Raw genomic sequence first — 16,162 nt, forward strand, 5'->3', positions numbered from 1 at the left:
TGGTGGGGATGGATAAATCGGCTTCAATCCAAGACCTTGTAGGTAATGGCTGGGGTCGGGGCGCTGCGCATTAGTCCCCGAGGTGCCTCCGGTTGCGGATTTTGTGCAAATCTTAATCCACATGTAAGTAATTTTTTTTCCTACCAATTTGCAAAATACCAGACATTATTTTTACTTGTTAGTGTATGAGTAGGTAGGTAAGATTTGGTATGTGATAGTGCTAATATTTAACCAAATACGTAATAATTATTTTATTTAGGTGCTGAATCATGTGTAAGAAATGATTTTATAATTTGTAGCATGTATTTATTAGGTAGGTACCTAAGTCTAAATAAAATAGGAAGTTCATGAAACTTTTTAGGTTGCCTGAGCGCGAAAAAATATTAGATAAATATGTATCTGCGCATTTTCCTTTGCGATAGGTACCTAAATAAAATATAGGTACCTACCCAAGATGGCCTACCGCCAAAATCAAAAATCTTCGTCTTTCGATCGAATATGCAAAAGCGATAGAGCGACAGAAGCATGGGAATAACCACCCAAAATGCGCGTCTTCGTAAATGAACCTATCTATACAGGAAAAACTATGTATACATTTTAAAAAATACATAAAAAGAGTATAAAAAAATATTCCAAAAACAATGCCGTTGCATTGCTCACTTTTCCATAATTATGTCACTGGTTCATATACGGTTCCAAGGACCAAATGTTAATGATAAATACATTGGTTCCAATTGAAGTATGTTAATATAAAGAAACTCAGTAGAAGAAGAATGAATGAGCTAAGAAAAAAGATCATAAAATTTACAAGAAAAACAATACATTTTAAAAACAAAAAAGTATAAAAAGTAAACATTATTCCAAGAAGGTGAAAACATAAACAAATATCCTTACCAGGATTCGAACCCAGGGCCTCCAGCAGCCCAGCCTCGATGGCACGGTATAGCGGGCAATGGCGGGTCGCTACCGACAGTGCCGACTAAGCTAAGGCCGTTAAATAGATGGCGCTTAACTATGTATTAGATTTGTATTTATTCAGTCAACGCCATCTTCAACAATTATAATATTTTTTAAACACCTGTAAAGCCCTTAGTGCCCAAGTTAAACTTGCATTTGGCTGATATTCTATCTAACTACTTAAGTATTTAAATCCATTTTTGTACACTGTGATTTTTAGGGTTCCGTACCCAAAGGGTAAAACGGGACCCTATTACTAAGACTTCGCTGTCCGTCCGTCCGTCCGTCCGTCTGTCACCAGGCTGTATCTCACGAACCGTGATAGCTAGACAGTTGAAATTTTCACAGATGATGTATTTCTGTTGCCGCTATAACAACAAATACTAAAAACAGAATAAAATAAAGATTTAAATGGGGCTCCCATACAACAAACGTGATTTTTGACCAAAGTTAAGCAACGTCGGGAGTGGTCAGTACTTGGATGGGTGACCGTTTTTTTTTGCTTTTTTTTTTTGTTTTTTTTTTATATGGTACGGAACCCTTCGTGCGCGAGTCCGACTCGCACTTGCCCGATTTTTATTTACAACTCCACCAATTTAATTCTGGAAATTATTAATTATTTCGTAATTAATTTCATATTGCTTTAGATCAAATTGTCAATGAAGTTCCCTTCTTTAAAAATTTATAAAGTTAAATTTTACACATTTGTCATTTTTGAGATTTACGAGCACGACTGCGAGCACGTTGTAGCTAGTGCCATCTGTTTCCGATATTTTTAATTATTAAGATAAGGAACTGCACTCTTTAAAAAGCGCCACCTCTTGTGGAGTGGCTGAACTACGGAAAGAAGAAGTCTTGGGATTTCAAACCCTTGCAATACCTAGTTATATCATTCATCGCTCTAGACTTATAATTAGTTTAGAATCTAAATACTAAAATAGTTTCAATGAAATATAAAAGTATGTTTGTGCAGTGGCGCTTATTTACACAGAGACATACGAATAAAACGTAAATCATTGTTTTGAACAACTTTGCTATCCACAATGGCGCATTATCAGAGATCTAATAATGTGAGATAATGTTTATAGTTTGTGTTTTTATAGTTTTCTTAATAAAATATATATTAAAGACTAAGGTAAGCATAAATAATTTAGTAAATTCACGTACTTTGTACCCGTAGATACAGTAACTGCGAATTAATGGCTATTTCTTCTTTTTGGTTGCATTTAATAAGAAACTGTTTTAGTAGATATTTAAAGTAATTTTTTTTAAAGCTATTTTCATGAAATTACAAATTTAATATTGACCCAATTTATCCTATCCTACCGCCATCTAGCGACCATAGATAGGGAAGATTCAAAGTAATTCTAGAATATCTATAGTCTACTGCAAATTGTCAACCATAATGCATTGCGCATAAATGGCCGCCATGTTGCTGCCGTCTGAAAGATGTTCGCAACTGTGTGTGTTTACTAATGAATTTTAAGAACTTTAAATAGTAAAATTACTGTGTTTGTGAAATTGTGAGTGTACAATGGTTTTATATTACATGTATATGTTCGAAAAGTCTGTCAAATGTCTCTGAAGCCAATAAACAGTGAAATTTTCTTTAGATAGTCATTCGATTCGGACGGCATAATGGCTGACAATCTGATTCAAAAGTCACATAAAAGTAGTGAAAAAAACAAGTATAACAACGTCGTCCATCGCACTACAAGTGAATCTCTTCGGCTGAACGAGTCGGAGAAGGGAGTGACTCACCCGACAAGTCTTCAAGCCGCCCATAACCCAAGGAAAATATCTTCGTTTCAGATCACCAGTGTGACAGTTGGGTCTCGGGTGAGCACTGATGCGGGCGAGGACTCAGCCGACGATCTAGACGAATCTCACACCGACGACATCTCGCGGGTGACGGACATAGAGAATGAGACGCCCAGCTACTCGGAGGACACCTTCTCTAAAGACGACGTGTTCTACAACGCGAGCAGCACGTCGCTAGGCTGCGCGCCCGTCATCCCGACCAGCACGCAGTACGGGCTCGCCATCGTCGGCCAGGAGCCCGCGCCCAACCAAGGATCCGTGCCAAATAGCAATAGCTCCGAAGTGAATGACATGCACGTTAGTGTTACCAACGCTGGTTCAGGCAGCATTATCAATCTAATAGGGAATGCGAAACCACAGGAAGGTATGAAAGAAATTCAAGAACATGTTAGGAATGAAAGGTTTAAAGTTGTTAAAATAGAAAGCACTGAGCCTTTCCGCAGAGGCCGGTGGATGTGTATGGACTATTTGGATCACACGACTCAACAGAATCCTCCTATTACATTGAATAACAACTTGGACACTACAGAGACCACTTTGCAAGCTCCGGACAGTGGTGTTGTAATAAATGATAGTCAACATGATGACATGTGTAATGATCTGACTAATAGAGGGCTTAAAGATATGCAAGGTAACGCTCCCATCGTTCAACAACTGGATCAAAATGTACAGAAACAATTCCCTATGGCTTCCCCTGGTCAGTCGCTGACGCAGCCCATTAATGTTGTGCAGCAACAACACCCTGTCGCTCAGTCAGTTTCGGTGCAGTCTCCTCCTTTAGAAAAGCCTCAGCAATTAACTAATCAAACTATGCAGAATAATCAGCAAGTGGCTCAACAACACCCACAGAGTATGACGCATATAACCATGCAAAATCCGGCGCAGGGCCACCCGCAGCCCACACAACAGCAACAACAAGTGCAACAAATTCCGCAGAGCTTCCCGCAGCACCAATTGCAACAAGTTATTTCTCAGTCGCAAGGCATTCCCATGCAACAGATACCCATGCACCAGCAAATGCCACAGCAGATGCAGCAAATACCTAATCAACAGATGCAGCAAATGAATCAGCACATACCACAAACACAAATTCCTAATATGCAGCAAATGCAACAGCAAATTCCCCAAATGCAAGGCATGCCTAATCAGGCACAGATCGCCCAAGCACAGCAGCCGCAGATGCAACAGATGCAGCAAATGCAAATGCAAGGGCAGCCAAACCCTCAGCAATTGCATCCGATGCAACAAGCCCAGATGCCAAACATGGCGCAGACACATCACTTACAAGGACAGCAACCTATGGGAGGCCAGCAGCCTCAGCTCCAACATATGCCGAGTCAGGCACAAATTCAAGCCCTTCAAAATCAACAAATACCTAATCACATACAACAGATGCAAATGCCAACCCAGTTGGCTGGAACCAACCAACAGATGCCACAGATGCAAACTCAAATGCACCAGCTTCCATCACAGCCTCAGCAAGTACAGATGCACCCACAGTTACAACAACAGGGCATGTCTGGTGTCCAACCACAATACAACCAGGCGGTCAGCCAGCAACCCGTCAGTCAGCAAGCTATGATGAATACTACTATGCCATCTTCTCAACCTCAAATGGTTCAGCCTCAGCACAACGTTCCACAATACCACACGCAGCCATCACAGATGAGCCAGCAAGGGCAAACTCTACCCCAAGAGGTGCTGACAAGTATTGCTACATCACAGCAAGGTGCCACTCTACCTTCGAATCTTCAACCTATGGCCAACCAGCCACAGGGCTCGACGTTACCTGCGAATCTCCAAAGCCTAGCCAGCCAACAGCAGCAAAATCCTGTCCATATTGCTCCGCAGCAAGGAAATGTGCCTCAAGGGAACATGCAGATGATGGGTCAGGCGCCTCAGAATATGCAGATGACTCTAGACGGGAATCAGCCTAGTATGCAGATACCCGCCTCAGATCCGATGTACATGCAGCCGGGGACCGTTGCCCCAACGATGCCGCAGCACATAACGCAGCAGGGTATGCTGCCGCAGCAGCCCGCCCAGCTTGGTGTGCAATACGTGCCCGGGCAGGCCGTGCCCCAAGTGTCATTGGCTCATCAGAACATTCCTATGTCCATGCAGCAGACGATGCCGGTGATGGGCGCTCCGGTGCACCCGAACGTCGTCCAATCACAAACCAGCATGGGGCTCACGTACGGCGGGGTAGTCCCCGTCATGTCGCAAAGCAGCGTCGCGCCGGTCGAATCCACGGTGTCCGGGACTAATTCGCCAGTGGTGTCTCTGCCGGTGAGCTCGACAGCTTACCCGGCTAACCATGACAGTTCGAGTTTCGGAAGCCCTGTGAGTGGTGTGGTGTCTCACGCGATCAGTGGCTCGGTGATGAGCAGTGTTAACGTGCCGTGTGATAGTGCGGAGGTGCCAACGGAGGCGGCAGCAGGGGACACCGGCGACGGCAAGGAGGAGCCTACTGCCACCGCCAATGAGGATGAAAGGTCAGTACGCTTACGTAATTACCTTATTGACCTGATTAAAAGATACTTAGCACTTCGGTGTAGGGAATATTAGGCCGCTTGTATACGTCGAGACGTACAACTTCGTATCTGGATACAGACGGACGTACCTATACAAGCGGCCTTAAGAGTTCAAGGGTACTATCTAATCTAAGGCACAGAATAAGTAATAGTATTATCATATCTAAGGTATGTTTTCACATACCGTAGAGATATATTTTGTAATATTATTTACTATCCAGTAATTATCTACTTGTTCTTGATTATTTCAGTGAAGAGTGTTACTACTTTTACTATATTGTTGTGATTTAGGACACCCGAATTATTTAAATAGGTACCTAGATCTGAAAGGTGACTAAAACCTAATCCGACCATAAAGAGTTAATGACCTAAGTATCAGTAAAACATCTGCAGATTACATACCTATAAATGTAGGTATACAGATATTTACATAGTGGCACTTAATTTTACCGGTTTTCTGAGCATTAAGCATTAAACGCAGACAAATAGCTATTTATTAAGTTTGCACGTTTAACGTTAGTTTGCTTCTGGTTAATAAAGGATTTTATTAAGATCCGTTATAAATGTAAGTAAACCTTATGGCATTATCAAGTAAGTACTAGTAATAGGTACCTACCGTACCTAGGTACCGTGCCTTGACTAACCGCCAGTCAGGATAAAGCAGTCTTAGGGTCAGTTGCACCAACCACATTTAACGGACTGATTAACGTCACTCTGCAGGGAACTATGAAATTTCTCATACAATAAAATTTAGCGAACGCTTTAACGGTGACAGACGGTTTGGTGCAGCCTACCCTTAATTACTTTATTAATAACAGTCTGTCAATGATATCGTAGTTTTGTTTAATCGCTTGTATGAAAAGATAGACAGTTCTCTATGGGAAGTGAGTATAAGATGTTTTTTTTTTATATTTATCAGAGAGGAGAATCATATTTCTAATCATAGACTTAGGTCATAATAGATACCTATATGTTTCTCCTCTCTCTGATTTCTCATTACATTAGTGCAATGCACACAATTTATAAATATTTTATTATTTAGGTCCTTTACCGTATTCTATTTATGAATTATTATTTTATTCTGGTCTTAATTATCCTTATTATAATATAGAGGTCACTTTCAGCATTTATTCATAGGCTAGCCATAGCCACTCGAATTTCATTGCACACAATTACTTATGTAATTACGTACGTATTATATTTCAAAAGAAGCGGTCAGTGACCCGCGAAGTACTTTCTACTGAGGTATTGTCAACGTTTAATACATAACTGGCAGGAAAACCGCTAATGGTGGTTTATTGTACAGTCATTTATCATTTCAGTATATATTTAGAATCTATATCTGAGAAGTCAGATTATAAATTTAATTCACCTATCTTTCAACCCTTTTATACAATAAAATTATATTTGGCAATTAAAATATGTAATTAATGCATGTGTATGTGGTGTATTTTGCTAGCAATGCATTAATTAAGAATTGTTACCAAAAAATATGATAAAAAAATAACGATTTGGCTGTTGTCCAGACAAGCAAACTTTGAGTACTTAAGCTTCTGAAGTCTAAACTGTTCGGGGTATAGTTTGGTTTGTATGTGCGTTAATGCATCCTTGGAAACAGCTCCGTGAAACATTAGTCCACCAATTGCTCCGGCAAGGCAACCAACTCGCATAACGAACCCTGTAAACTTCTATTTGCGAAAATAACCCATCCGTAGACAATGGCAGTTGTTTTGCGCACCGGCGTGCGGAATCCGACGTCCCTTTGATGATGTTTATTTGCGTTGCCTTTGCGCAGGACGATCCTGCGTGGGACATAAATAGGTGGTTGACACGTACTGCATGGTGCGCGTCGGTATGCCGCCGGTTGACTCATGCAGACTTAAAAAAATCGACGCTGCTGGCTTGATTCGTGCAGTTTCTTTTCGATCTTGACATCGCTATGTGCTCTGAGATTGTCCACGTCTGCTGCCAACTGCATGCTGTTATTTTTATCCATGTTGAGTCTAACTGTCGGATTAGATTGGTTTGGTTTATTGTCTAGTGACGAGGAACGATCGTCGTCTTAATCGATGTAAAGTCTGAGTCATGTAGATTTCACAATATGAGGAAATTGATAATATATTCATACAGTTGCTGAAATCAGAGGTTAGTCACTGAAAAGTGACCCAATATTCATTTCAATTTTAAGGTAGAACAGACAGTTTTCATAGATAGGTATAAAAATAATGGTTGCCTATTATTGTACAGTCAGCAGCAGAAGTTGCTAAGCGGGCGAGGTGTTCAAATTTACCTGGACACGCTCTTATTCTCTTAACAATAAAGTCCCTCAACCTCATTTTGAACACCTGGCCCGTTTAGTAACTTCTGCTGCTGACTGTACAAATAACGATCACAAATTTCAAAAAATTTCTAACCTTTTTTTTTCACACGAGGTCCCAGTGAAATATATAAAGGCATATTAACGATAACGACACAATCATCATCATAAGTATCATAACTTCAACGTCACAAGTACCTACTTTATACGAAGTGTTAAAAAACGGAAAGCGGCGCCGGCGCAGAGTCACTGGCGTCGTTGGTAATCGAGTCGAGAATCGAAGGCCATGGAACCTGAGCCTTCCGTTCGATGTCGATCGACTTACGTTCATCAGTTTGCTGTTGATTTGGTATCAGATGTTAATATCATTATTAGGGTTCCGCACCCAAAGGGTAGAAACGGGACCCTATTACTAAGACTCCACTGTCCGTCCGTCTGTCTGTCTGTCACAAGGCTGTATCTCATGAACCGTGATAGTGAACAGATGATGTATTTCTGTTGCCGCTATAACAACAAATACTAAGAAGTACGGAACCCTCGGTGGACGAGTCCGAGTCGAACTTGGCCGGTTTTTTTATTGGAATCTACCTATTTAATAGATAGGCGAGTAGTGAATTTGTTCCTCTGTTCTTGTCTCGAATAAAATCAATATTTGCAACAGTTTTTCGAATTTCACAAAGCCACTCATTGTGAGCCATCTGATCTGATATGACCATAGCTCGAATGTGTGGATCATAAATTACAATTAACACATTCCCTGCCCCCGACGCACATGTGCGACAACCGTAATATAAGTTTGTTCCTAGGCCACGCCCCCTGGCAGTGAATGCGTTAACAAAGTATGTATCTTGTATTGTGATCCTATTGTGAAACTAATACGGTTTACGCTTTACAGATTTACAAATAAATAATCGGACACCTTTGGTATTTGTCTCATTTTTTATTATTTCTTTCAAATTAAGTTGAATATTTTTTAGGTCTCACTAAATCATTGTGTACCGCTGTTTACACTCCAGTCCATTCATGGAATCATTGTCGTATAAGTCGTACGTTCCGCGCACCGAAACAATTATATGACGGCTTTATGGCTGTATCTTCAATGGAAATCTACCAACACGCTCGTATGTGGTTCCCATAATTCCAATTCGGTTTAAAGCCTGGGTGATCCGATAATCTCAATGGAGCTTCGTATTGCTGCACAATTTAATTAGCTAATGAGGGTACTCACCGTCCTCTTACTCGTATTACATACGATATGTCTCAGAGAACAATTAAAAGCCCGCTACATTAAACCCTTCTTTAACCACATTTTTCTAACACGACTCTTCCATTTGCGTCATAACTTAGGGAAACCCTTTTTTTGTTTCCCTTTGGCTGCGCCTGTTTGCGGTTTAAGGAATGGTAGAAACATTGTAATGCTGCTTATATGCTGTTTCAATTTAAAGAAGAATATTGTAAAGAATAATCGCCTATTTAGCGCAATTTCTACTGTACGCCGCAGAGTATTGGCGTGTTATACCGGTGAAAGTACATGCACGAAATGCCGGCTCGGTTCCACTCTCAGCCCGAGAGTATTGTCAACTGAGATGTCACGTTCAATATTCGTAATTGCTTGCTTTGTCTGCGGTCGCAACTGTAACGTTGCCTAAGATATTGGTCAAAGATAATGGGCCTACTTTGTGTGACAACGGCACAGGTCACCTTATGATAAGTAGGTCTCCACTCTGAATCCCCTACCTAGAAATGATCTCAAGATCTGTGAAATAAAATCTAAGGCAACTGAAGCTCTAGGTTTGTGAAAATCGCTAAAATGACCTCAAAGTTACTTAAAATTTCTCTTTTATAGTCTTTGTACATTGTCCAGGAACCTACTGCTTGCTAGTTACCTTGAAAGTTGCAACGCACCACTGAAATGGGTTGCCAACTAATTTCTCTATCGGATACGAGCCTTGACGTCATCAGTCACTACATCGAATTCTGATAAAATACACTTAATGATAATTGATAACTTCGACGTCAATGCACTCTGCACGCTCTCACTTGAAAATATTCTTTTTTTATATAAGTTTAGCACACTTCGTGAATTGGAAAGTAGCAGTGGAAAGCAAATAATGTGATCATGATCAACTAGCTACTATTGTCATATCAATAATATTATTGTGTAGCTTGACAATTATTATGGATGATTCAACGCCGTAACTTTCCTCGTAAACAATATTGTAGTGCTTACAAATTATCTTTGCGGTAGGTTGCAGTGTTTACAAATATTAGTGTATGCCCTTCATCTCATCCGCTAAATGGATCGCTCTAAAAGACATTAAGTATTCAACTATTGAAAGTATTGAAACAGTCAAACTCACGTGTGTTTAGTTCTAGGCTGTATGGAATGTACCGAGGCCTTGAACGAGTAATCAGCTTGAAAATAAATTCCCAAGAGAATCCTTACTAAAATTACAAAGCGAAAGTAGTTTTGTCTGTCTGTTACTTCTTCGCACATAAACCGCTGAACCGATTTAGATGAAATTTGGTATGGAGATAGTTTAAGACTGGACATGCGACAGTTTTTATCAATCAGACGAAGTCGCGAGCAGATACTAGAAATGACGTACAACGATAGTGACCGTTTCAGTTAAATAGTGCCCTAAAAGGTAATGTGGTATCACGTTTGTTTGTTGTCAAACAAACAGCTGTAGGGTCTGGCAGTGCGTGACGGTGCCGGCGCCTCGCAAGGACGCAACCACTGTCTGACTAGCTCTTTTATCTCTGACCGCCACAAAAAAAGTTTTTTGTTTATAGTCGCTTTGGCACGTCGATCTGCGGGCTCAGCACGGTTCCATTTTTATCGACTATCACTATGCGCGTCCCTTTCGCACTTACATACTTGTTAGAACGTGACAGGCATGGTGACAAGGGATAAAAACGCGACCGTGCTAAGCCGCCTGGTCGTGCCTGTACGACGCAATAAACGAACTTAATATGCTTTACCGATCGAGTGTATAGCAATTTAGGGTTTTTTCAATGCTAATTACTGCCAGGAAGTACTTAATGTTATGACGTTTCTGATATTTAAATCTAATTTTATGTAGGAATTCACAAATTCGTATTTTATTTCTAGTTAGGCCGGTTTGGTGACTAGTAGCGGTGGTTGGCTAGTTATCTAATATCTATACTTTTATCGATGTTGATAAAGAGTTCATTGCTTTGATTTTATTTGCGTGCATTCCATTATCGTAATCTTTTAACAAGTTCACTTCTATGAAGTAAATTATTGCAGTAAAGTACCTATAATAAAATTTTCTGAAATTGCTCCTACGGTGACCATTGAGTGACTCCTTTCTTCGCTCCCTACTCATTGCCATTCAGTGAGACAAAGCCAAGCTTTTGTACCCAATATTATGTTAGGCTTAGTTCGTTTAGTTACTAGGGTATCCAAATCTCAGTGATGTTATACTAATTTAAAATGATATATCTTTAACCCAAGTTCCATCTACAAATGGCAATGGTCGCAGAATAAGTATACATTTATACAAAGACCTTAAATAATACATTAATTTATTTATTGCATGGATTGGTTTCACGGTTCGTGTAATAAATTAACTAGGCTTATTAGTCGATGAGTTAGATCTCGCGTAAATTCTCAGAATGTTTCCACGCTAGTAAATAGGTACGACCTTGCACGCTGAAGTCAATTATAATCTAACTTCAAATAAGTAATGAATTAATGCTAAAGTGTCTGCTGCTGACACGCGCAGCCGTCAGGGAGGAGTGGAGGCGAGCCGTCAAACGTGTCACAAAGGGAGACTTCCAATGATGACCACGACCGCTCTGTCAAGAGTGTCCCGATCAAGAAGAAGAGTCTGCTGCTGTTTCTTAAGCATAATTAACTCAAATTCGTACTGAACTGCGTAACGTGACTGCATCGTACTATCTCTTGCTTAAAAGGGGACCGACGCTTGCAGATTCCTCCCAAGAACCAGTATGTCGTGATCTATGATTAGGCGTAGTTGTTACGTATCTAGAAATCAAACTAGAGACAATCTCACGATCAAGGCAATATGTTTTGTGAATTATAAACGTGAAAATAACGAAATTTCCTTGCCAGTTACCATTTTGGCATAAAAATCTATATTTTCTTTGCAAACATATAAAACAATGTCTTGCAACATGGGCGACATAAATTATTATATGTATGTAGTTGTATTGTCATGTTATCCGGTGTCTGGTCCTTTAATCTGGTTAACAATTTCGGCCTTATCGTCCTTCTGTACTTTTTTGTCCTGACTTTATTAAATCCAACCAATTAAAATTGTAAGCTCGAATTGTCCCCAAAGCAAGCTGTTGTAGCGAGCGCGACGACTCGGCCGCATACCATCGCAATAACACATCTTCTTGTATTGTAGTATGACATCACATTCTATATAATTTATTCCATCAATCTACACGGCAGGCATGTGCGAAATCATGTTCAAATTTATCGATATCGTGCTAAATACTATCGATATTGGATCATTGATTTGATTGTATTGATCGAACTTACGTAATACTTGCGTCTCGAAAAATATTCCTATATAATTGGTATTTCTATGAGTTTGCAATTGTTGTTATCAAAAGTTCCTACGACCGGGTATAAGGTTCAATAATCCGATAATGGCCGGCACATAACGGCCATTCGAAGTAAACGACGAACCAATGCGTATTGACCTCCGTACCCATACGATATTTCTAATAATACATGTTTTATCGTTCTTTGTTTGCAACTTGTCATACGCAGTGAGTGAAATCTGCAATTTGATACCCTAGTGTCTTCAAAGAAGCGAGGAGTATCAACTGTTTAATTGCATATGTACAAGATTTCAGTTGGAAAGCACAACGTAGCTACAAATGGCGATATTTAAATGAAATGTAGGTATGAAAGGCCTAGTCTGAATGCTTTACCAAAAGCGTGGGAGGGAGAGAAGGCCCGGTGCATGCAGTTCCAGTTTGCGTACATACTGAATTGTATATTGAGCTGAATAAAGCATCTGGGTTTGTTGACCCACATCAGGAGCTTTGCTAAGAGAAAAGGTTGAAATGTTTTAGAAAAAAGAGGTTCAATTGGAAAAGGGATAAAGAGATTGAAAGATTGCCGCAGCCTGAAGTGCAACTTAGCTCTTTAATACTAAAGATTAAAAAAGTGTTTCGCACACTCGTTTAAATAGGTTTCGCATATCACCTATCATCAGAGACATCAGATCCTATATTTATTCTTGAAATTCAGTTGAAAGTATGAAAAAAAAAATACCAGAACGGAACAACTGAACCGAGATGCCGACCCCGATGCAGAGTCTTTTTCATAGAAACTTAAATAAAGTTCCTTCAGCTATTCAACGATTCAAATACATAATAAAACTTGAATGCGCCTATTAATCGGCTATTTCAGCGAAATTCAGAATCATACTTATTTTCATTCACTATCTTATAACATTAAATGTTTAGAATGTCGTCTGATACCACTTAAAATGAGTCAGTATCAGTCATCAGTATCACTCATTTCGCTTTTCAAGCAAATGACATTCGCGCTGACGCATACAAAACTTGTTTTTGCTGCTTTTTAAAAACTATCGTGTCAGAGAAATTTTCTTCTGCGTACGCTCAGGGTATTGCCGAGGTTTTCTCGTGATACTACAACAGTATGGGTTTCTATTATAAAGAAGTATTTAATCTGCTACGCTCATGTGACATTCCTGGAGTTGCAAGCGTGCATAGCACCAAAACATCTATAATCATTTAAACACAATTGTAGCTCGTTAAAATTTGATTGTACTTATGGAAAGTTTATCAGGTCTCATCAGTGGAGTCAATTCGACGAATATTTGAGATGCAGTGTAAGGTGCAACTAGCCCGTATAATGGCCTTACGATTGGTAGCTACCGTAGTATAAAATAAGCCCTTTCATTTGATATGTCAAACGATATACTTTGCAAAACTTTTTTTCTAATTTACCTTCCAAATATTTACCTTACTCGTCCGTCTTGGTACCTAATTAACTCAATCGGTCCAGTACTTTTGGAGAAAATTGGCTGTGACAGGCGGAAAGACAGGAGTTTTTTTTTTCTTTGAGGTACGGAACCCTATTAAGCATACTAAAACGTTCTTTTACGTGTTGCATAAAGATTCAGAAGAAGCCGTAGAGTTTGTTCAGCGTTTATGCCCGATGACGCATGGTGGCGTCCGCCGTGTCTACCATTTGCGGTTGTAATTCACCCGTCACCAGAACGAATCGGCGACAACGGCCCGGCCGCCTGCCGGAAACGCTGTGGAATGGCAGAATGCCAGTCCTGATGAAAATCACCATTACGGCATTATGATATAATAATTATCGATGACATTCAGGTGCTATCAATGCAGATTTATAAGGCATAGAAAAGTATCAAACACCTTTAAATATGTACATACCAAACTACAATAGAATACCTACGAAGCTTTTACGAAATTTCCAAATAAAACACGGTCCGCTGATAGTTCGTACGAAGGCGTAGTGAGGACCAGAGACTAGGAATGTAACATTTACGAATTCGATTCATCTTTAAATTCATTCCCCGTTCATGTTTTATATATTTCTAAATGTACTTGACTCCAGAAGTAGGCTAAGAACTGGATTCGTATTCAGTGCCGTGCTGAAGTGAAGTTTTGCTGCTTTCCTTAGCTAAAACTTTCATGCACTTCACTCTTATATAGAGACGCTAGCTTTGGCTTTTGAGGCTGAAACTAACCGCGACATCTGAACTGATTTGTATTCATTGCAGCATGATTCAGAACAGTAACAAAAACGCAGAGCTGCTTTATTGGTTCGATTTGGGGAAATCCTTGTGTTTTTAGGGTTCCGTACCCAAAGGGTAACAACTCCGCTGTCCGTCCGTCTGTCTGTCTGTCACCAGGCTGTTTCTCATGAACCGTGATAGCTAGGCAGTTGAAATTTTCACAGATGATGTATTTCTGTTGCCGCTATAACAACAAATACTAAAAACATAATATACTTAATAAATATTTAAGTGGAGCTCCCATACAACAAACGTGATTTTTTTGCCGTTTTTTGCGTAATGGTTCGGAACCCTTCGTGCGCGAGTTTGCGCGACTCGCACTTGGCCGGTTTTTATAGTTTAGTTTCTTCGCTCAAATAATTAAATTAACAATATAAAATACTAACTACTAATATTTTCTATAAGTTTATAGTACCTAATGCTGCCATGGCGTGCAAAGTAAGTGGTTGTGGTGCATAGGCACTCTGCATTATTTAACAACATCCGACTAGAACTTACTCGTATTTAACCTCAATCATTTTGCATTTACCACAACTAATAAACGTGGGAAAACAACTAGTTAAACTATTGCATTTAGTAAACACATTTGCAATTCTATCGCAACGCTTTATTGGCCGTTTGTAAGGGGAACTCAATGAAAATTCAAACCGATATTGTGAGCCAAACGACCAAATTGCGTGGTGCGCCGTCTGCAACTTGTAATTGTAGATGCGGGTACCGAGTGATCGTGTTCGGGTAGTACGTTCCGCGACAGTAGGTACATACTTACCTGTATGACCCAGTGTGCGAGCCTGCCATTGCTTTCCCGTCGGTGCAAGTTCATTGGCACCAGCCACTTCGCCCACGGATAAGCCATCGCCATGTTACAATAATATTGCAATACCCATTACTTGTTACGCAAGAAATTTAAATTCCCCAACACTCGCTGATTTTATCGATCTCCATAACATACAGAGTTTACAGTTATGTCTGTTTCGCAAAAAGTAAGATCATTGCTCGTCTTCTTTAAATAGAAAGTTACACGCCTCCATATTGACGTCTATTTTTAGCGATCACACGGCTACTGTTAATTTATCAGCGAATAACTTTTTAATCAAGGAAAGAGCTTATTAGCTTCCATTAGATCTTGTGGATAGTGATACTAATTAGATAATTACTATTACAGCTCGGCTAGCTGGGGTTCTATAAATAACGTGGCGAAGTATGTGTACGTGCTTTGCGGCGTGTGAGTTGTTGCTTCAATTTGCCATTTATTCCGATGGGCCTACCGATTTTCGCCCACGTATGGTATATTCAATATTTATGCTCTGTTCATGCTGTAAAACATTTAATATCAAAATGTAGTTTGTGTATTCAATTCTAATCGTCTTACCTACGTCTTAAAGGTCGTTTTTTAAGACGTACGACGTTTAATATTACGTTAATTTATTCGTTAAACTCTTATTACGAACAAAAGAATAGAGGTAATAAGTAATGAAATGAAACAATATGCTTAATAGTGTTACTACATTATTTGGCAGAAATTTTCGAAGATCCTATACATAATAATATCTTTAAATATTTGTATTGTTAATAAGAATTTCTATAAAAGAAATATCGTCAGATAAAAACCTCGTGCAAACTCCAATAAATCGAACTATGCGATCGTTGCGTATACCTAACATGTAGTTGGCTTTAAATCTTTGTATCTATAATCTAGATTAGATTTTCATTTTCATTGCCTTATTAAAGAA

General features: G+C 39.6%; 1 protein-coding gene across 7 annotated transcripts in view; it reads left to right on the top strand.

Moving 5' to 3' along the window:
• The first annotated feature begins 23 nt into the window (after positions 1-23).
• LOC134790156 (PAX-interacting protein 1-like) overlaps positions 24-16,162 on the top strand; it is a 173,849-nt gene continuing 157,710 nt past the window's right edge. For 4 of the 7 annotated variants that reach the window (XM_063760960.1, XM_063760963.1, XM_063760965.1 and 1 more), the window contains exon 1: positions 2,487-5,273. In XM_063760960.1, the coding sequence (XP_063617030.1) occupies positions 2,596-5,273 (2,678 nt within the window). In that variant the 5' untranslated portion in view covers positions 2,487-2,595. Of the gene's footprint in view, positions 124-1,956; positions 2,093-2,486; positions 5,274-16,162 lie in introns of those variants that run through there. The other 3 variants (XM_063760961.1, XM_063760962.1, XM_063760964.1) reach the window with 3 other exon arrangements.

This window comes from Cydia splendana, chromosome 4, assembly GCF_910591565.1.
Source record: "Cydia splendana chromosome 4, ilCydSple1.2, whole genome shotgun sequence".
In the NCBI taxonomy this organism is placed as follows: Eukaryota; Metazoa; Arthropoda; class Insecta; order Lepidoptera; family Tortricidae; genus Cydia; species Cydia splendana.